We start from the raw sequence: 22,438 nt of genomic DNA, 5'->3' as shown, positions 1-22,438 counted from the left end.
TAAAGAAAGAAAGAAAGAAAGAAAGAAAGAAAGAAAGAAAGAAAGAAAAAAAAATTAGATAAAGAGTTGGTTCATTTAAAAAAAAATAAAAAAGCCTACCCTTCCAAATTAAATGTTTGGATAGCACTGAAGTTACCACCCTCTTAGCACATCCTGACTTCTTCTCATGCCACTTTGAATTCTAAGGTTGGTGGAAGGGATACACGTGGCCTTCATTCTTCAAAGGTCCTTCTTTGACTGACTGTCAAAAATGGGACGTTGTCCATTCACAAGTGTGATGCGCAAAACGTGGGCTGAGTCTGCGCATCACACTTGGTCCCTGTCACGTCCTACAAGACCACAGGCAGCCAAGTAGAGCACCCGCCACGGGAGAGACTTGGGGGAATCAATCAACACAGGGAAGCCACACGAGCTCCTAGGCCTAGCTTCACGGTCTTCGACACATTCCCATTCCCGGTTCCGATGAAAAATGTTCCTCTTTCCCATCGCTTCATTTAGAACTAACTTTTAAATGGGGAGTTGCAAGAATTTTGCTCACCATGGCATCTTAATGGACGTTTCCCTGGGCTCAGAGAGGTCCAACAGGGGACTCGATTTCTGACACTTTCCCCCCAAAAGTTGACTGCCTGAAGCAGAAATGACAGCTGTGACACTTCTATCTATCATCCCTTGCTCTATCCTTCTTCACCCTTGACAGATATTAATCTCCTAATGCATTCTTTTTCCTGAAGCCCTGACATAGGCCTCAGAATCTCTCTCAACACAAAGTTCCAAGCAGACAGCACCCAGCCTACAGCCTACATCCAGACGGCACTCTGCTCCAAGTCCTTAGAACAACAGTTTTTATTTAGTCTTTTGGAGTCACAGGATTTTTTCGTGGCTTCTATGTATTTTAAGGGAAGTGTCGGGAGACCCCCTCATCAAATAGTAAAGTTGTAATAATCTATAAATCACAGAAATAAACGCCTGTACGCTCAGCTTGCCACCAATTATCCATGATAAGGAAATAGTGCTTCCAAAATAGTAGAAGTTAAGTGTTGAGACTACGGAGGTTACAGCAGGACCTCCTTATTTATGTGGGTTATTATCACATTTTTCAATGAAAAGAGCAGTGGTTAATACTATTAATTAACTGCTTATTCCTTAATTGTTCTCAGGAACGGAAGAAATAAAAGAGCTTCAGGCAGAGTATGTTAAGTAGGAGTCAGGAAACCCTGAAACACTAAAAATATGAAAACAGGAATTTTAGGAAAATACCTAAAAAGTTCGTTTTCAAAATTCCCCCATGACCACAGGAGCAAACCATGGAAGATTGTTTTTTGTTTTGGGGGGTTTTTTTCCACACAAGCCTCTCTCCCTAGAAACTGTTTGTAGGAGAAAATCGTGGGGACTATGTCTCCCTCTGAAAGCAACTCTCCGATCCGTACAAATCCACCCATTCCTAAAGAAGGCAAGTGGGTCCTGTTCATATAGGTCCCTGTTTACATAGTAGCAGAAGAATCAGTTCGTGCTCCTGCATTTCTAATTCAAAACAATTAAAAATGCAGAAGAAGAAATAATGTTTTTCCTTACAAGCCCGAGGCTCTGAAAACTGTATTAGTTAGCATTCCTTGGGTTGTAAGTGACAGAAAACATCTCAGACTAATTGGCTTCCTAACTGGATAATCCAAGTTTGGAGCTGGCTACACAGAATTCAATGGTACCATTGACACTCCTTCCACACACTTTTTCATCTTCTGCAAATGAGCACCCTCCATTCAGCGGTGCGGGTGGGTGTGAGAGTGGGTGTGGGTGGGTTGGAAAGCAGTTGCAAAGAGCCACAGGTCTACACCCTCTCCGCCTAGTGAAGACTCCTAAGTATCTTTGCTTAAATAACATGCCTCCACCTTGCCCCATCACATGTCTGTCTTCCCGGATCAAGAGAGTACGGAAAGGTAGTTGGTTCCCTATAGTTGTTGAGGGGCTGGGGTAGGATGCTGTTAGCAGTAAACAACGGTGCAGAGACAGATGCCATGTTCAGAACCCTACTCCGTCTTTTAACATTTGGTTTCTTATACTGGAAGGTCGGCACATAGGTATTATTCCTGATACCTGTAAACAGGTGGATAATTTAAGAAGAAAGGATAATAAAAAGACCATACCAGTCAAGTGCTTTGTGAAAGTGGGATGGGAAGGGGCTTGAGGAAGAATGAAGGAAAGATGTTTGACTGTATTCTAAAAATGGAAATGGATCCTACCAAACTTCCCAGTTTGACCTTTGACAATGCCTTGCCTTGGTCATTGTTAATTCTGGGTTTCAGACATTCCTTCATTTATAGGCTTTGGCTGAAGGGGGTTGCCGCCTCTTTCCAAACGAATATTTTTCCTTGAGTTTCAACTGAATCATCCCTAAGGCTCCCCCGGGAGCCCTTCTGCCCAGCTACGGTCCCCATGCTGTTATTGTGATACTTGTTTTCTGATTTTATATGTTCTACCTCCACCCAGGCAAGGTTGGCTTCTCCTCTAAGCCTGAAAGGGCTGGGAAAACAATCTCTTAGAACGTTCCGTGTGTTCTGAGTCAGGCCTAATTGGAGGAGGTGCGGTCCAAAGACAGGCCTGCGTGACCACCCTACGTGGTCTCCGGGGGCCATGAAATGGTCTAGTCCCATGGCCTGTGATGCGGCACGCCTTCCTTCCTTCTCTAGCCCTTGTAAACATTTGCCACTTTCTTCACCCAGCACCTGAGCCACACAGTCGATGTACTTGTGAGACAAAGAGGCAACGGGCAACTCACACCCTTGAAACGGGAAGAACAAGATGCTTTTGCCCCGCTGTACACGGACACATGGTGACCCCATCTCATTCAAGCCTCCGAAACAGCCTCCGTGATGCATTTAAGCACAGCCTGGACCCACCCGCTCTGCAGGCTCTGGCTGCAAGAGATTGCATCATGCCACTCAAGAGTGCTTCACAGGCTTCTAAATGCAAACAAGATACAGCTGGACAGACTGCACGCTTGTGGAGAAGGGCAGGGCTCACACGCAGGACCGTCGGGAAACATTTGGGTCCTACGTGGGGTGGAAGGAGGGGAGACCCAGATTTCTGCCACATCCTGCTGCACCAGCATAGGACTGACGAAGGAGGCTCCCTCAGATTATGTGTCCTCCTATTGCCCCCTGGCCTTCTCGCCTCCAACCAACACAATACTCTGAGCATGCCTGGTGCCTGCTTTAGACCCTCTCCATTCTGAGCCCTTGAATCTCAAAGTCCCACCTTTCAACCGACAGGTGCCCAGTGCCCGCTCACAGCTGTGCTGGGCCTCTTTCAAAAGGCAAAATGTATCCTCCAGGTTCTCAGTAGAGGTGTGGGATATGACCTGTTCCAGGATTTAAAAGGCCGTCTCAAATATGGGAATGAAACCCAGGTACCAAGGAGAGAAGAGGGAAAGTTACAAAGACGGGAAGTGAGGAGGCCAGGGCAGACACTCCAGCAACATCCAAGGGAGAGAGGGTGGTAATCGTGGTGATGGTGGAGGTGGTAAAAAAAAAAAAAAAAAGATTTCACAGTATTTTGAGGACAGAGCTGATACAATATGCAGATGGATTATGAACCCACAGGACAGACCAACGGACTGAATGTGGAGCGTAGAAGCAAAAAAGGAGTCAATGATGAATTCCATGGTGTGGGGCCTATGCAATTGGCGGATGCTGTTAATCTTTACTGCGATGTTGAACTTGAGAGCGACAGGTTTGATGGTGGGGTGGGGGTGGAAATAAAGAGTTACATGCTAATCTTCTGGTGTCTATTTGACATCTAAATGGAGGTTGAATCTGCCACTCAGGGGACTGCATGGGGCCTACGCAAGGACCTGGATTCATTGTCTGAATATGGCCACTCCTGCCCATGGAATCGTGGGCAACTCCGCTAACCCACTGGCCTTTCACATCCTTATATGGAAAATGAGGCTAACAATAAACTTCCCAAGCCAGACCCTTCTAGCATCCCTCCTTACTTAGTCCCCAGTACACTCCATGGGCCAATTCTGCAATCCAAGTGTTTTCTCCCTCCATATCAATTTATTAAAAGAGATGGAAATCTGACCTGCAAGCCACTAACAAGCCAATCACAAAATCGCTCCATACACCCCACAGCATGGTTGCTGAAAATACCCATTTCCTGTAATAAGTAATCAAGCTCTGGATTTCCCAACTGGGCACTCTCTTAAAAAGTTCAGGCACCCTACGCCAAGATTTCGAAGGAACAGTCAGTTTAAACCAAGACTCGAAAGAGACAGAAACCCTACAAGCCTGACCTTCTGGAGCTTTTGTGTCAACCATGTTCCACATAAACGCCGCTGTGGCGATTCAACACACTCCGTTGCAAGCTGGAATGTGTAAGGGTGGATTATCAGGTTACTAGCAAACTGTGCACAATGTCATGACCCAAAATGATGCGTCTCCAAAACATGCTACTGCATCAGGTAGAAAGTACCCACGTGGCCAAGCTCTCTACCAACCAGGATGATACTGAACACTCTAAGGTAACAACGAAGTCACACTTGTCCAAGACTAAATCAATCCTGTCCCTCACCAGAAACTGGTTTTCTGCTTCCTTAATGAAGCACCACCACCATAAACGGGGCGGGGGGGGGGGGGCCTACAGGCAAAAAAAAAGAAACTGTGGGCTCCCTGGCTTCAAGAAACTTACAATCTGGTTGGTGAAACAAGCCCCATACGTAGAGTTAATCAGCAAGGCAAGAAGTGACCAGCAGGACGGGATGGATGCCAAGTGAATACTTTTGTTTTATTTACTGGAAAGATAAACATAGGCTGTTGAGCTCTAAGTAGATCCGTGTTGATTTAAAACAGGTTCCCACACTTGGTAAACAGAGCAGGTGCCGAAACCAGAACAATTTTCCAGGGTCTGCTCTAGTCTCTTCCCTGAAGATGCTGAGAGGCATCGTGGAGTCGGGCAAGCTTTAAGCACTGCCCCCGGAGTGTCTAAGCCTCCAAATGACTCCAGATCCTGCCCTAAAGAAGCGGGTTGACTTTGCATAACCAGTGCTTCCCTAAGCCTATTTTAGGAGGGGATCCTTTTTTCCAGTAACCTTATTAACACTCAGCGAGACAAATGTCAGGAAATGCTAGCCCAGAGCTGCCAAAGACTTTTCCCCCAAGCACAAGACGCAGTGTTGAGAAATGGTCAAGGCTGATTGGAGGCTGCAGCCTTCCCCGCACTCAGTGATCTTAAACACGGCAATAAATAACATCTTTGACAAGTAGATATGTTTTCCCAGAAACATAATCCAGAATCGTATTCCCTTTTTGCGTTTGTTTTTAAAGATTTTATTTTCGGGGCGCCTGGGTGGCTCAGTCAGTTAGGCATCCGTCTCTTGGTTTTGGTTCAGGTCATGTTCTCACAGTTTTGTGAGTTCAAGCCCCGCGTGGGCCTCTGCTCTGACAGTGTAAAGCTTGCTTGGGATGCTCTCTTTCCCTCCCTCTCCACCCCTCCCCTACTCACATTGTCTCTGTCTCGCTCAAAATAAATTTAAAAAGATTTTTTTAAAAACCTTAAAGATTTTAAGTAATCTCTCCACCCAACATGGGGCTCAAACTCACAACCCCAAGATCAAGAGTCAGATGCTCTACTGACTGAGCCAGTCAGGTGCTCCAAATCATATTCCTGAGTCCACACATAGCATCAAATACTTAGTAACTATGTGCCCAATAATATGCCATTAAAAAAAGATATCAAAACTAAAACTAAAAATAAAAAACTGTAGACTTATTTGAGGTTATGAAAGTATACTCCAAAACCTCTAAAATAGCCCTAAATGTGCTGTATATATTCAGGGAACTAGTACAGTATATCTAAAGGGTTACACTGTAAGTTATCAAAAGTGAGTATATGTAATCCTATAAAACCATGATAGTATCAGCTGACTTTAAAACCTCCAACTACTTAAGAAGCTATCATTTTGTTTGCCTGTTTTGAAGGCATAAAGATCTTGGGAAACCCAAGGTGGATGGGCTGGGTGGGTCTCTTTTCTGGAGCAAAGCAGCGTACGAGTAACATTTTTAGCAACATTTTTCCGGGAAAGCCCAAACTTTTTCTTTTGTTAAATTCCCCAGAGGGGGCACCTGGATGGTTCAGTCTGTTAAGCATCCCACTTCAGCTCAGGTCATAATCTCACAGTTCGTGGATTCAAGCCCCACATCAGTCTCTGTGCTGACAGCTCAGAGCCTGGAGCCTGCTTCGGACTCTGTCTCCCTCTCTCTCTCTGCTCCTTCCCTGCTTGTGCTCTCTCTCTCTCTCTCTGTCAAAAACAAAAAATAAAAATAAATTTAAAAAAAAATCCTTCTGATCATGGTTGGGGTGACTGGATGGTTCAGTTGGTTAAGCGTCCGACTTCAGCTCAGGACATGAGCTCACGGTTAGGGAGTTCAAGCCCCGCATCAGGCTCTCTGTTATCAGCATAGAGCCTGCTTCAGATCCTTTCTCTCCCTCTCCCTCTCCCTCTCTCTCTCTGCCCCTCCCCTGCTATCTCTCTCAAAAATAAACAAACATTAAAAAGAAAATCATTCTGATCTTGGTAAATGTCTCATACATGCTGATGATTGTAAAAATTGAAACCTTTCAGAAAAATATTTGTGCCTATATATCGAGAAAAAAAAATTTTAATTTTATTCTCTTTTACCGGTCTTTCTAAGACTCTATCCTAAGAAATAATAAAGGAAAGGGGGTGGGGGACGAAAGCACCAAGATTTACGTGCATAGATGTTCATCACAGGATTATTTAGAATAGTAGAAACAAAGGCATAAGATACTCTAAAGGCCCAACAATGTGCCATTAAGCAACTGTGTGCATAAGCATATTATGGGCTGCTATGTGATCATTTAAAATCCTTACGAATTTTAATAACATGGGAGGTGCTTTTCATTACAGCAATTTTCCTTTTCAATAAAGACAAGGCTGCAAATTTTGAGTGCTATAAGCTTGAGAATGTTGAAAACAAATATAAATATTAAACGGCGAACAGGCCACTTCTGGACAGCGATTAAAGGGACAGCAGTGGGTGACAGGACATGTGACATAAGGTTGTGAAACCTTCTGTGATTCTAATCTCAAAGGGATACAACCAAGCTTGCACAACACAATCCTCCTCGGTAGAATACTTTCCATCACCGCGGCGGTCAGCTGCCACACCAGCAACTCAAACCTCAAGAACTTCAGAATTCTTCATCAGAGAGTATGTTCTGGAAGGAGAGAAGGAAGCTCGGACTTTTAACTCTAGGCTCCTTTGGCCGAATGACTCCACTTTCTCTTCAGAGCATGACTGATCTATCCACCACTTTTTCCCAGGGGGGAAAAAAAAAAAAAAGATAACCCAGCAGCCTGCTTCTTCATATTAAACACGCACAGCCCTCCTTCCAAGAATAATCGTATTTCTGCAGTGCTCACAGGCTCGCTTTATATCCTCAGACAAAATACGCACCCTCACCACAGTTCCGTCCGTGAAATGGGAAAGCTCTGACTCAGCTCCCACTAGGAAACACATGCCAAGTATTCTAGAAAGTCTGGCTGAGTCATACATAAATGGGGAAAAAGACAAAACAAGGGGAAAGTGTAAACGTAGTGAATAGCGAAGGGAGTGGAGACGGTGGGTGGGGAAAAAGCTCTCAGGAAGCCAGCATAGGCTCACACCCTCAAATCACCCAAAGTTCACCTGGGCCACGGCGGCGTGGCCCCCCTGCCCACAATTTGTCAGTACTCACCTTTGCAGTACCTCAAGGACACCCAGAAGCAAAACCCTCGCCAACCTCGTGTCCCACTGTCCAGGGGTACGGGTGGATTCTCCTTGAGACAGGCCCACCCCATCCAGCTCATGGAGTTCCCCACCAGCAGCACTGGGCAGGCCCCACTGTGCCTGTTATTCATCTTTCCCCGGCGTCGTTGTGGTCAGGGGTTAAGACGATGGCAATGATCTGGCTGCCCTGTCTCACATCCTGACTCCCACACCCGGGCAAACACTTAACCGCCCTGGGCCTACTTCCTCCTCCGTGAAATGGGCAACAGAGCATTAGGAGAGCACCTAGAACAATGCCTGGCACGCAGAAAGTGTTACTGGCTTATTTGCTATTATTCTTATCATCCTTCATCATCGACTCCACTTTCTCCCAGCGTCTAGAACACTTTTTCCCCCACACAGTAAGCAACCACTAAATATCTGAGGGATCCGTGAATGAATCGATGGTAAATGCAAGACCATTTACGGGGGGGGGAGGGGGGGGGTGGAACCTGAGGGGCTCAGTCGGTTAAGCGTATGACTCTCTTGGGTTATCGCTCAGGTCACGATCTCATGGTTTTATGAGTTCAACCCCTGCATCGGGCCCTGAGCTGGCAATGCAGAACCTGCTTGGGATTCTCTCTTTCCCTCTCTCTCCGCCCCTCCCCGCATTCACACTGTCTCTGTCCCTCTCAAAATAAATAAATAAACTTAAAAACATTACAAATAAAAAAGACCAAGAGAAAGACCAATACAAGCTACTAATCCAAATTTGGAAGAAGGAAAGGGAAAATTCTCTACCCTACCCTAAATATATTCCAAATAAGCTGAAATTTAACAGACTGTCGACATTATTCTGAAGGAACTAATTAAAAGTTTGGATTGTCCGCATTTCATACTGCCATAGTGCTTTGGGGGTCATGAAACCTAGTAACTGAATTTCTCTAAAAGGACAACTCGAACTGAAGACATTTTCCCAAAGGAGGTAAATGAACTACACCAAAAGGTACATGAAAATGTGTTCAACATCCCTAATCATCAGGGAGATGCGTAAGGAGATACCACCTCACACCTGTCAGAATGGCTATTATCAAAAGACAAGAGACAACAAGTGTTAGCGAGGATGTGGAGAAAGGGACACCCCGTGTGCTGTTGGTGGGAACGCTACTTGGTACAGCTACTGTGGAAAACAGTATGGAGATTCCGCAAAAAAAACTAAAGATAGAACTACCGTGCGACCCGGCAGAGCTTCTTCTGGGTTTCTATCCAAAGGAAGTGAAAAACAGGACCTCGAAGAGGTCTTTGCACTCCCAGGTTCACTGCAGCATTATTGACAATAGCCAAGGCACTGAAACGACATAAGTGTCCATCAACAGATAAATGGATTTTTAAAAGTGGTGTATATATACACGATGGAATATTATTCGGCCATAAGTACGAAGGAAATCCTGCCATGAGGCAACACGGATGGACCGTGAACGTTATTAATGCTGAGTGACATAAGTCAGACAGAGAGAGACAAACACTTCACGGTATCATCTGTACGTGGAATCTAAAAACAGCTGAAACTCAGCAACGGAGTGAGACGGTGGTTAACTGGGGAGATGTTGGTCAAAGGGTACAAACTTCCAGTTACAAAATGAGTCAGTTCTGGGGATCTAATGTACAGCATGGCAATTATAATTATATACTTGAGTTGCCCAGAGAACAGACCTTACATGTTCTCACAGCAAAAAAGAAACGGTAATTATAGGACATGCTTAGGGGTATCAGCGAACCCTAGGACGGTAATCATGTCACAGTACAGAAGTATTTCAAATCAACACACTGTACACCTTAAACTTATAAATGCATTAGGTCACTTACATCTCGATAAAACTGGGATTAAAAAAAAATTAAAATGAAACATAAAATAAAAATACAACGCTTCTCCCCCAAACTTGGCAATCCCACCCACCTACATTTGACCCTTCCTTCTCCCTCAATACCGACGTGTAATCTGTCGGCAAATTCTGCTGATGTTCCCTCCCAATCTGTCTACGTCAACCATTATCCCCACGGCCGGCAACCTAACACAAGCCAAAGCCCCCACGGATCTCCCACGGTGGTTAGAATCAAACACCAGATTCGCACCACATCCTCCCCCAGGCCATTCTCCCTCGTCCCTCAGGACCTGCAGCCACTGTAGCTGGCTTTAAATTTCTCTCACAGCTAAAGAATTGTCCCTTTAGGAACTTCATACGTGGTTTTCCTTCTGCCTGGAATGCTGTCTCATCTCCCACCCTCTCCTTCTCTCACACCCTTACCTGGCTAACTCTAATTGATCCTTCACCTTTCATTTTATTTATTTTTGTTATTGTTTATTTTTGAGAGAGACAGAGCGCGAGCAGGGGAGGAGCAGAGAGAGAGGGAGACACAGAATCCAAAGCAGGCTCCAGGCTCTGAGCTGTCGGCACAGAGCCCGACGCGGGGCTCGAACTCATGAACCGTGAGATGGTGACGGGAGCCGAAGTCAGGCGCTTAACCGACTGAGCCACCCAGGCGCCCCCTTCGCATCTCATTTTAGATGTCATTTTCTCAGGGGGCCGGCCCAGCCTGTAACCCTCACCGACTTCTCAGTCAGTGGAAGAAATCCCATCTCCCCATCACACCTGTCACAGCACCTATACGCCGCCCCAGGCTGGCACCTGGCAAGGTAGGGGCTGAGATGGTTTTGCTGGGCCTCACCATCTAGCACAGAACCTCCCAGCATACGCTAACTGCCAACAATCGCCGAGAGCAGGTGAGGGCAGAGCCCAAGCCAAATAACCCATCAGAACACCCACATGTATTTAATACCCAACAGGATGTTCTCAACGTGGTTTTTCTTATTAGCCATGAGGAGGTGTCCCCACACCCCCAAACTCCTCAGACACAAAAAAGCGAGAGTTTCACCATGCCCTCTGAGCTTACTGGAAAATGCTCGACACAGGCAAGCAGAGACCCTGCCTGAAGCTCTCTCATCACGCTGTATTTCCTAAGTTTTCTGAACTCTTTCAGCATTTAAGCAATAACAACAACAAAAAAGTACAGCACCACAGTCTGGCAGGCTCTGCTCCTCGGGACACAGACTGCTTTCTTAGCCCACACCTCAGTGCTCATTACACACAAAACGCACAAGACCAAGAATGACTAGAAATTTGCCCCACGGTGAAACTCCACATGGACTTCAAAAGGAAACCCCCAAGATACCATACCATGGTGGGAACTTTTGAAGCCTTGTGCCATCTCGTAAGATACATACTATACCAAAATACCACCATTTGGGGTACAGAACCTTTTTTTGCCGGGTACAAAGGAAGTTAAATGAAAAGTCTTTGTATAGCAAAGACACCGGGGCTGGTATCTGGGGAGCGGCTGCTCTCCCACAGCTTACGGGGCACTGGAGGCGGGTCGGCCAAGACTCAAACACCGCCACGCTTAGCACAACCCGGATGCTTGGCCGAAGCAAAGAATTAAAAATATGAATTTAAAAACACCAGAGAGGATGAAATATGAACTAGTTACGTGAATCAGGTAATGCATGGGCCTGGGGAGGCCGGGAAGAGGGGAGGGTCCTGGAACCTGAATTTCTCAGTTGTGTGGGGAGGGAAGAAGGGGAAGGGAGACGTGGACCTCTTGTGTCAATTGCTATTTTTTGGCTAACCTCCCGCCCCCACCGCGCCCCCCCACCAAAACCCAACTCAATAGAGCATCCTTGGGGAATAATTTCCTCTCTCTTCTGAGCACAGATGAGGAACCGCTGGATTATAATACATAAGATGCAGTTATCAGTTATAGGCACCAAAATTTGTGGGGCTTGCTTCTTAATTTAAATATTATTTGACCAACCCAATTCCACTAATTAGGAATATTTATTCTACACATTTATTTTTTATAATTCGGTAACCCACATACCGCATGGAAAAAAAAAATCCGGTTTAAAACATTTTGACAAAAAGCTTTAAACTCCTCTGTGAAAATTCCACCCCAGATGGGTGCTCGGCGGTTATTTTCTCAGCAACTGATGATAGTGAGTCTCTAATGATCACTAACAAACACTGAGCACTTCTCTGGTTTCAAAGGAAAACATTAGAAATAATTATGAAATAACCTGGCCCAGAAATTACAATAAACCCGAATTTCGGAGAAACTAGGCAGCAATCCTTAGACAATTATTTTGAAACACGTCTGATGAAACAGTGGGATGTGACAAGGTTTGATTTAAAAAGAACGAATAACAAAAATGTGAGGAAGAGCCCCGGGTCTGGAGGAGAGTTCGCCATTCACCGGCAGAGCTGAACTGAACGCAAACCAGAGACCCAAATGATACATCAGCCGGAATCCAGAAGGCTCCCTTTATAAATACAGATACACCGTGCCGGCCAAACTGGTTTTCCGGTCGACCCACTGCTGTCCAGTGAAAAGACAGATCATTCATTTCTGGTCCCAAGGTGCAGGATTCCTCTATCCCAAAAGCTGCATGAGACCACTGGGCGGATGAAGAGGCCAACAACCACAGCCCTCCTCTACCTGCCCGGCTCCCTCCACCCACCCCCCCCCCCCACTCCAGCACCCCCCCTCCCCATTACCCCTTCGTCTCAGGTGAAGATTACAGAAATGCAGAATTACAGGGCTAATTCATATAACCATAGACACCATTCAGTTGCCACAGCATTAAGTATTTCACAAATTTGGTTTCCTTTTATCCCAGCTTAAGTCCTTTCTCTCCTCTGTCCCGCTGCCAGAGCCCACCCTGCTTTCACAGCCCAGAACCCCTGCGCCACTACCCCCCCCCCCCCGCCACTCCCCAGGGTCCCCAGGAGCAGAGCAGAAAGCACAGAAGTTGCGGTCGCCAGCCGCGGCTCCTTGGGGCAAGGGGCTCCATGCGAAGCGTGGTGGGGGCCCAAAGCGGTGGCCGCGGAAAACACACCTCCTAAGACAGCAGGGGATAGAGGGACCCAAGTCCCGCCGCGCTCCCCTCGCCAAAACCCACACTGGCTCTGGACAAAACGTCTTTGCCTCTCCTCAGCCTGTCCATTTTGAAAGATGAAAATTAGCGCTTAGTCTACCTTGTGACACTGTCCACGTGGGACGGCTGGGGAGGCAGTAGGGGCAGCTCTCTCTAAACGGATCAGCCCCCATCCACACTCGGGCGATGCTCACCAGTGTGGGCCCACGACCTCCATCCACACCCGCGAGGGGCTGTGTCCACCCTGAACCACTTCTAAGAATGGCACCTTCTCTCCACTCGGAGAGGAAAAAAAAAAAAGCCTCCAAGTGATTCTAAAGATAATGTCCTTTCTCTATAGCTTTAAAAAAAAAAAAGCAGAGAAATACATTTCAAAGGCTAGACGCACAATGGGAAAGGGGGGGGCAGGAAGCGTGAAAAGGACGGGCTTCCTCATTTTACCCTCTAGGACACTGCAACTATCACAAATCTTTGTACATTGTTAAAATGTTGTTTATACAGCATTCACTCTCCTCGGAGAAACCTGCATCATTCTCCTGCATCAGTCGGAGCCCCACACCAGCAACGCCCTCACACCTACGAGGCTGTCCCTGATAATGACCCCGCCTGACCGTCCACAAAAGAGAACCACCCACAGAAAGTTACTCTCCCTTAGTAAAGAACAGGCCACCAGGCCCCGGAAAAGGAGCGGAGGACCGGGTCCAGTCCTCGCTCTGGCCACTAACTCAGCGTGTGACGTTGGGCAATTCACTTAGGGCATCTCTGGGCCTGTTTCCTTTTCTGAGAGCAGGTTGGGCCGAGATGATCTAAGGTCACTTCCAGCCCTGAAACCTTGACATTGTAGGAGCGTATGTAATTATGAGCATCCACTTTACTGCGGGGTGGGAGGAAGGGAAAAGCTTCTGGAAAAATGTCAACCTTTTCTATGTGCCTCATTTATAACATAAGAATTTGTAGAACATTTTCACAAACGATGACTCAAGACGTGGCTTAACGGAAATAAATCACTTTGTAATACATACACACACATACATATGTATTTAATATTCACATAACAGAGGCATAATTCATTAAATAATATATACTCTATTATAGCAAGCTACAAAGTAAGGAGACAGTTAGCCTGAAGTTTGACACAATGCATCTTGAGGTTTTTCTACTTAAGAAAATCATTTTGCCATTTTTAGAAATTACAAGTAACAGAGAGGCAAAATATATTAATGGGTAGCATTTTGTGGTACTCAAATAAAAAATACATGAATTATTTCATGCTCTGCATAATTCTACCTGTCATAGATTCATTATAAAAAATGTGTCTTCCATTAATTATTTCAAAACTATGAAGTCCAGCTCATGATATAAATATATGGAAGAGAATATTCTAAGAAGGCTGAGCCATCTTCTCAAGAGGTTAATTTATAAATTCCACTTTCAGAGCCTACAAAATCTGAAAGTACATTAAAAATATATGTAGACACACGTTTTATGTTATAGTCTCTCACTACTAGAAACAAATGTTTCCTATGTTAAACCCACAGGCTTTCAAAGCCATGGAGGTATGGATTCATTTGAACTTAAGCCCGTCCAAATTCATTTCTACTCTCCGTTTACAATCAATCAGCCCAGATAAAATTCTACTGATATTAACGTAGAATGTTACTACTTTCCAACAATTAAGATAAATTGGGGGACGGGGGTGGGGGGGACTGGAAAGCGTCAAATCCAAAGCTTCCCTTTCGCATTTTCTAATTCCCTCCTCTGCAACTCACCTCCGCTAAATGAGTTTTTCAGGAAAGGATTTGGAGATTGTATTTTTGTAAGCTGCTATGGCACCATTTCCAGTCTCCTCCAAACCATGGTGGCAGGGTCCCATTAGCTAGAGACCACAAGGCTAGACTAACCCAACACCAGGAGAAAGGGGTGGTGGAAGACATGGAAGTTTTCCAAGTAGGTAACAATCACTAAGGTCCAATAGCAGAAAACAAATACCTTCTAGATATAAACCATATCCAAGAATATTCCAAATATATATATATTTTAAAGAAAGAAAAAGTGATAAACGAGACTTGTTATCAACAAAAGAATATTTTCTTCATCTCCGCGCCCCGCCCCCCCCAAGAAAGGAAGGAACCGCCTTTGTAAGGTCACTTACGACAATGTGTGCCGGTGACGGAGAGCGGGCATCCTTGAGGGCTTGTCTGCTCTGGAGGGTCCCCGCCTGGACATCAAGCAGTGGCCATTTCATCTGGAGATACTAGAGGGAGGAAACAAAACGAATGTGGCGGATGAATTTGGAAAAGCCATACAAAACAGCTATCCCAAGACCTAACTCCTGGGGTCCCTGATACACAGACGAGAAACTCAAAGGAGTAAAAACAGGCAAATAACAACACCGAAAAACTTAAATGCATGCAAAGAACACCACCACCCACAGAAAGATCAAATCGTGCATATCAAGAGGTTCTTCTTAGGGTTCATGTCCAACAGGTACTTTCAACAGAACATCAACACTATGAGCAACTACAGTTTGGTTCTGAACATTCGAACTTCAGGCTGGCTCTAGAGAACACGATTTCACTGGTACTAACTCGTTTAGAGGGAAACGGTAGGGATGTGGGAGAGAAAAGCAGGGAGAGGTCTCCCAAAGGAAGAAAGCAAAGGGAAGTCCCAAGCCAGAGGACACCATCAATCCCGGATCTGCTCTTTCGGTGACCTTCATTTCTAAAATGCCACCATCCTTCACTTTCAAGTCGGCTGTATCTGTGCGAGCGTCCTTTCGTAGAAGCTGCCCGAGCAAGAGGAAGATGGCTCCCCTCACCAACCCCAAAGGTGGAAAATCCGTGGCACAAGGAAGGGAAAGGGAGTTACTTCTGCCACAAGTGATCACGTCAGCTTTGCGAAGAAGGGCTTGGACCGAGGTGAGGTGGCTCGCCCCGTCACAGAGATACTTAACACATGGGATAAGCGACTCCAAGGCACTACACTTTCAGGGTAGTTGCACTCAGGAAACCTTCAGACAACTGAACAAAACTGAAGCCACAGTGCTAAGATTCTCATGAGGACATCACCAGCCTCTGTATCTCTGAAGGCCAATTGTTAAATGCACCAGTTAATGCTTGGAGGGCACTGAAGAGGCCATCTTGAGCTTTCCAGAGACCCGAAAGCAAAATAAATGGCTAGTTTTCATGTAAACTGCACAGGACATCTTACTCAATGAATACTGATTAAAGCTCGCTTTGTACATAGCCTTCTTGCGAAGGATAAGGAGACAGGAAGAACATTTGCCCTCAGGGAGCTTATGCGCACGCGAGAGAACTGGCTCACACACAGATTAAGTCCATATAGAACGTCGTAGAACCTCGGCACAGACTCAGGGAGTCTAGGGAGCCTAGGGAGTGCCAAGAAAGAAGACGGTAGTTCTGAGAAAAGACACTGGGGAAGGCTGTACAGAGTAGGTCTTGTTGAGTCAGAAAGATTTCAACAGAAAGAAAAAGAACAGCCCAGGGCAGTCCAAAAAGAAGGAAGGGTTGGCTCAAATCCCACACGAAAAGGAAGAGTGAAAGCCACACACAAGCTTTCCCATAGGTTCCTTAAAGATACAACTGGACAACGGATTAAAACCAAATGCGGTTACACCCAAAACTGGGAGAGCCTGGCCCACAAGCTACCTGCTCCAAGTACACATTTTCCCAACTTAGATCTATACGAGGTTAGACAACTTCTACAACCTCAGAGCTGAAAAGCCAGAAGGCTCTCGTGTGAGGAAACCTGGTTACTAGTTCTAGTAACTCACCACAAGACCTTGCATCAAATCCCTTCGCTTCTACGGACCTCCAGTGTTTCATCCGTCAACTATCTGGGGTGGGTGGGGGTGAGGGAGGGACTGCCCCAGCACTGAAGGATTCTGGACCCCCAGACCGTAAATACCAGCAGGTACCCACTCCCACCCCCACCTCAGTCACCCTTATAATCAAACCATTTCCAGATATCTTATTTGGGGGCAGTAGCATCCCAAATTGAGAGCCACTGTAGTAAATGTTTCCGTAACCCAAGCCAATGGGCCCTGGGAACCCATTCCACCCCATCTCTCCCTGACTTCTTCCCATTCTCACTTGCCACATAAATATATGGACCTCATTGGTCAAAACCACTCAACAGCATCATTTGCTTGAGGCCAACCAAAATGAAAACCTGCCAATACTCATCTTTCCTCTCATAAAAACCTGTGAGGAAAAATGCCAAGCGGAGTGCCACACACCTACACCTCACGCTACCCTCGGGGGGCAGGGTCAGATCAACAGACAAGTTTTCATCTTCGGCCATCTGTAAAACTGATTTGATCGCATCCAAACACCGGCTCCGTAGAATTCGGAAATTTGGGCTTTTGTTTAAGGTGACAGACCTGCCCTGAGGACCTCACCAGAGAACTGTCATACCCATAATGCAATATTAATGCGGAGTCTTATAATTCTTATTTTACATAAAAGCTTCATTGTGTGCCATATCCAATCTCCGCAGGCTACCTGCACCACATATTTTTATGAGCCTACATTTCAGCGCTCCAAGCCTACAATACACATAATTTTCAATTATGTTAGGGCAGCCCAGGATCACTGCCTATATAACATTACTGGTTGGAGGAAATGAGACTCGGCCCCACTGCCCAGAGAGAGCTAACCAGATCCAGATGGTGGAGGAAGACAGCCCCAGTCCCGCTGGCTTGCAAGGACTCCACAGTGACAGCTTCAACCTCTCCATCCCAATGCAACTTGATCCCACAGAATGGCTGGGCCCCCGCAAACCTGTGCCCATCCATTGGAAATAACTGGCATTCAGGCTGACGAGGCTCCTTTCGGGGAAACAAGTATTATGTCGGGATTTTTTAAAGGAAGTTATTAACCTCCTCCAAAAGTGATGGGTTTCCCAGGTTCCTTCATCTTCTACAATTGGTCCTTATTAATAAGGAAAATAAATAAATAAAGGGAAGAAAAAGGAAATTAGGTACGATTATAGCCTAGAGGAAAAGCTTTTCCTTCCTGGAGACACTAAGCAGCAGGAAATTCTATTCTGTTGGGTCCTAGAGAAAAGACCCGAAGGACGAGGCATCTCGGATTTACGAAAGGGCGGGAACCCCACACCACATTTTCCCCATGGCCCAACTTCGGTTTTACATCCTTTTGGGGAAGAGAAAAAAAAAGTTCCCACCATCCCACTACAAAAACAACACTGGGGCTCCGGCTCCCTTCCTTTCAGGCCACTCAACGTGGAAATTATGAATTGCCTACAAAAACATTAAACTTTTCAGCAAACTGCAATCAAATGGGGCCGTGGGAATTCCTGCATTGAAAACTGTTGAAATGGAGTCCTGCTCAACTTGCATTTTGTAAATAATAATAATAATAATAACAATAAATGCATAAGGCCATCTTGACTTAAGTGTTTCATCCTTTGTTTAATACTAATGTTCTGCTCGTGGCCTGTTAGGGTTTTTCCCCAAATCCTATTTTATGATGTGTTTCAGGGAGCTTAAGTTTAAGCTTCGGACCTGTGGACAAAGTCTCGAAATACATACAAAACCAATGGTCTGAACAGAATCAAACATTTTAAAAGCCTGTTAAATTGTCAGCAAAAAAAGAATAAGGTATGCAACTCTAACGTCTCCTCCCCCACTGCCCCTGATCCAAAAACAAGGACAAGGGGGGACACCTGGGTGACTCAGGCGGTTAAGCGTCTGACTTCAGCTCAGGTCACGATCTCACGGTTCACGGGTTCGAGCCCCACAACAGGCTCTGCGCGGACAGTTAGGAGCCTGCTGGGGATTCTCTCTCTCTCCCTCCCTCTCTGCCCCTCCCCCACTCACACTTTCTCTCAAGATAACTAAATAAGCTCAGACAAGGAAAGGCAAATGGGGAGGGATCTTCCGAATCAGAGCGCCCCGCAGGATCCAGCTACAAGTGGGCCTGAGGGAACCTGCTCCCGAGAAAGGCACCCCCATCCTTGTGAGTACAGCTTCCGTAGCAAGGACGGTGAGGAGGGCTGCTCAGAGAACCTGAATCTCAGGGCTGCTGAGGTCACGGTACAAAGCTGACTTTCGAAACAAATGGAACCATGCAACGGCCAATGATGCTGATGTCAAAGCTCCACATCCCTGATAAAACAACCAAAGCTGCTTGGCAGCACTTCCATCTCACAGACGGGCGGGCAAGTGACGTCCGTCCCTTTACCTGTACGGGGTGGGGTTGGCAGACTTTTTCTGTAAAGGGCTACAGCACATATCTTACTTAGGCTTTGCGACCCATACCATCTCGGTTCTACTCAGCTCAGGCGTGGTTGTCACCGAAGCGGCCACAGTCCTGCACGGATCATGCCGTGGCTGTGTGCCAATAAAACTTTATCTATAGGATACTAAAACAAGGATTCCATAGGACTTTCCCATGTCAGGAAATATTCTTCTTCTCTTAATTTTTTTCAACCATTTAAAAATAATAGAAAAACCATTTTTAGCTCACGGGCCATACAAAAAGAGGTGGCAGGACAGCTTCGGCCCCTGGGCCACAGTTTGTCACCCCTGGCTTAGGGAATGAGTACGTAAAGACGTGATTTCAAGTCACACAGGATACATTCCTTCAGTGGGCCTTAAATCCAGACGTCGAACACGATTACTTGGTGGCCCCAAGGCGACGTTTTAGATTTAATCGTCACTGGCAGACTCCAGTTTTGGGGGAAAAGCTCGGGAAAGAATCTGAGCTCTCCAGCCATGACTCCCAGTCACAAGGGCTAACCACTAGACCACAATCTCACCGAAATAACTATCCCTCCTTACCAAAATGGGAGTTTGAAAATCCCTGGGCAATTCTGACTGGAAGAGGTTCACGTGTTCAAAATTCTCACGCACTTCCCAGGAAACACTGGCAAATGTGTCACATGCCATGGAATCACCACGAAAGAGCGCCCGGCAGAAATTCCGCAGGTCATGGGTGATGTGCCCCGTGTGCTTTGGGCATCACCCTTCTACGTTCAGGAGCTGCTCTCTCCAGAGCTTCTCAGTGTGGGCAACCTTCACGCATCACGACGCTGGAATGACGCCCATGCTGGGCCAGTGTTGCCCACCAACAGATGGCATCAGCCCCGGGCTCAGGCAAGATGGGGAGGCAGGGGCCACCACGGGGCCTGAAGAGCCTGCTAAATGGAGAGGAAACCGGTCTCTTCTGGAAGACTAGGTCCCACAGAAAGCCCATCACACCGAAAAGGATTGATCTTAAAAACTGTGAAGGCCTTGCGCTCCCCTCCCCTTCCTGGGAGATCGGTATCCGTTACCTGAGTACAAAAACAAGACACCGGCCTTTTCAATCCAAGCTATTTCTCAGCAGGGGTGCTTCTTCCTAGGAAAATCCATTGTAAGAGAATTCAAAGTAGTTGGAAACCATCCTCATGACAGATCATGACTGCTTAGTCTCGCTAACACCTGAGCACCAGAAAGTCACAAGTGTTGTGTCTCTTATAACAGAAAGTCGCTATTTTGTCCAAACACCCAAACCGAGAGACCACAAGCCACGGTCTATCACATCCAAACCCACGAATCCTTCCTCCTCTGCGAGGTGACCCTCCCCCCCACCCTCCCCGTGCAGCCTCATTGTGGGCCCTGGGGACTCTACCCACACCTGCAAGCTGGAAGGGGTGACACCACGATCATAATGTTCACGCCATGCAACTTTACAAAACCAAAGGCCACCAGGAGTCACTCATCGTAGGAGGACAACGGAAAAACTTCAAGAGATGACAGGAAGCGCAGGTATGTGGCCAATGGGGCACGCGCATTTCTCCAGGAGCTCACGTTGCGAGGCTCACACACAGACCTGTGAAAGATCAGGTTTACCTGTCTCTTTCGGAAGCTACCTCATTTCTCAGAACTGGAAGATGGGAAATTCAGCCCATCTTCTATAAATAATTAACTTTGCCCTGCGGGTCAGGGAAACCCAATTTATCTAGAATAGTTAAATTATAAGAAGCCGTGATTAATATTCTGTCCTGCCCTCTGAATCATACAGGTACCAACAAGTTTCCCAAAGCCAGCCCTGACCGCATATAACTAACAGTGAAATTATATCAGAAGTCGTCAGAATCCCACAGGCTCCTCAGGGCCACCATTACAAAATTGGTTTGAGCAACTTTCCTGCAGATGCAGAATGTGCCGGAGATTAAGCTGCTTTGTTCTAGGCTAAAACACAGCCCAAGAATTGCTTCTTTTGAAAAATCCACCTAAGAGCCTAAGATAGAGGCTCTATTTAAAGAGGCATTATTTGGGGCGCCTGGGTGGCGCAGTCGGTTAAGCGTCCGACTTCAGCCAGGTCACGATCTCGCGGTCCGTGAGTTCGAGCCCCGTGTCAGGCTCTGGGCTGATGGCTCAGAGCCTGGAGCCTGTTTCCGATTCTGTGTCTCCCTCTCTCTCTGCCCCTCCCCCGTTCATGCTCTGTCTCTCTCTGTCCCAAAAATAAATAAACGTTGAAAAAAAAATAAAAATAAATAAAAAAAAAATAAATAAATAAAGAGGCATTATTTGCCTATAAAGTGTAACCGCAGAGAAAAAGAAAATTCAGGGGCGCTTGGGTGGCTCAGTCGGTTGAGCGTCCGACTTCGGCTCAGGTCATGATCTCACAGTTTGTGAGTTCAAGCCCCGCATCAGGCTCTGTGCTGACAGCTCAGAGCCTGAGGCGTGCTTCAGATTCTCTGTCTCCCTCTCTCTCTGCCCCTGCCCCACTCATGCTTTGTCTCTCTCCGTCTCAGAAATAAAGAAACATTTTTAAAAAAAATTTTTTTGAAAGAAAAAGAAAAAGAAAATTCAGGAATGTGTGATTGTGCCTAGTCGGGATATAGCATAAGTGAGCATATACTATAGTTACCAAGGGAAAGAAAACCAAAGACCTCAGAAGGCTGGGTACATTCTGAACTTGGAGAAGGAAAAAAGCCACAGAAGAAAATGAAAGAAGATGCTAAGATTGACTTTAGTTCTTACTTTTTTTTTTTCTAATGACACCAACCATTGTAAGAACTTAGAAATGTTTCTCTAAAGTCCCTATCCCATTTCCCAACATAAAAGAAATCTGAGGGAGAGGAAGGGCATCAAGGCACCCATGTAAAACAATAATTCAATAGCTCTGCCCTCTATCTCCATGAGTTGGTTGCTACAGGATTTTTCAATGACATCCTTGCAGTTCACCTGTTTTTCTTCCTAATCATAACAATCTAAAGGATCCTAACGGTATTGCTTCACATTTAGGGAGCACTTTAGAGTTCAAAGCCACATTCACAACAACCCTATATAATAAACAAGCAGAAAGTTACAACTCACCTTTTACCAAGGAGGAAACTAAGGCCGTTAGAACACTGACCCAGCTTACCTGGGCTCCCTGGGTCAGCTGGTGTTCTGGTGCGCAAGGCTCTGGACCACCATGTTTCTGTTTCATCCCGACTCGCCTGAGAACTCCCCTCCACCTTCTTCGGTTTTCTTATCAACGGCTAGGCATCAGTATCTCAGGGGAACGTCACACAGGGTCCTCAAAGGAATGAACCCTCCTCTCCGGCACCTATCAGCTCTCTTCTCCCCCCAGGTCGCTGGGCAAACGTTACATTATTTTCCTCCAAGGCTACTAGAAAATCATTTCTACCAGAGCTACTGAGGCCA

The 22,438-nt window shown here is 46.1% G+C and overlaps 1 protein-coding gene and 1 long non-coding RNA gene across 27 annotated transcripts in view; both read right to left on the bottom strand.

Annotated features, from left to right (window-relative positions):
• The window catches only part of LOC121037240 (uncharacterized), a 21,904-nt gene extending 8,751 nt beyond the window's left edge, over positions 1-13,153 (bottom strand). The window contains exons 1-2 of the long non-coding RNA XR_005793668.1: positions 12,377-13,153; positions 8,334-8,336 (exon numbers count right to left, since the gene is read on the bottom strand). This is a non-coding gene — a long non-coding RNA (uncharacterized LOC121037240). The remainder of the gene's footprint in view (positions 1-8,333; positions 8,337-12,376) is intronic.
• Positions 1-22,438, bottom strand: part of TCF7L2 (transcription factor 7 like 2) — a 203,638-nt gene that overhangs the window by 109,478 nt on the left and 71,722 nt on the right. For 21 of the 26 annotated variants that reach the window (XM_040486450.1, XM_040486448.1, XM_040486453.1 and 18 more), the window contains one exon: positions 14,909-15,010. The exons of the other annotated variants lie outside the window; for them this stretch is intronic. In XM_040486450.1, the coding sequence (XP_040342384.1) occupies positions 14,909-15,010 (102 nt within the window). The remainder of the gene's footprint in view (positions 1-14,908; positions 15,011-22,438) is intronic. 26 annotated transcript variants of the gene reach the window in all.

Source organism: Herpailurus yagouaroundi, unplaced genomic scaffold (assembly GCF_014898765.1).
Source record: "Herpailurus yagouaroundi ecotype Mexico unplaced genomic scaffold, PumYag 163, whole genome shotgun sequence".
Classification (NCBI taxonomy): Eukaryota; Metazoa; Chordata; class Mammalia; order Carnivora; family Felidae; genus Herpailurus; species Herpailurus yagouaroundi.
This window is presented reverse-complemented; position numbering and strand designations above follow the sequence as displayed.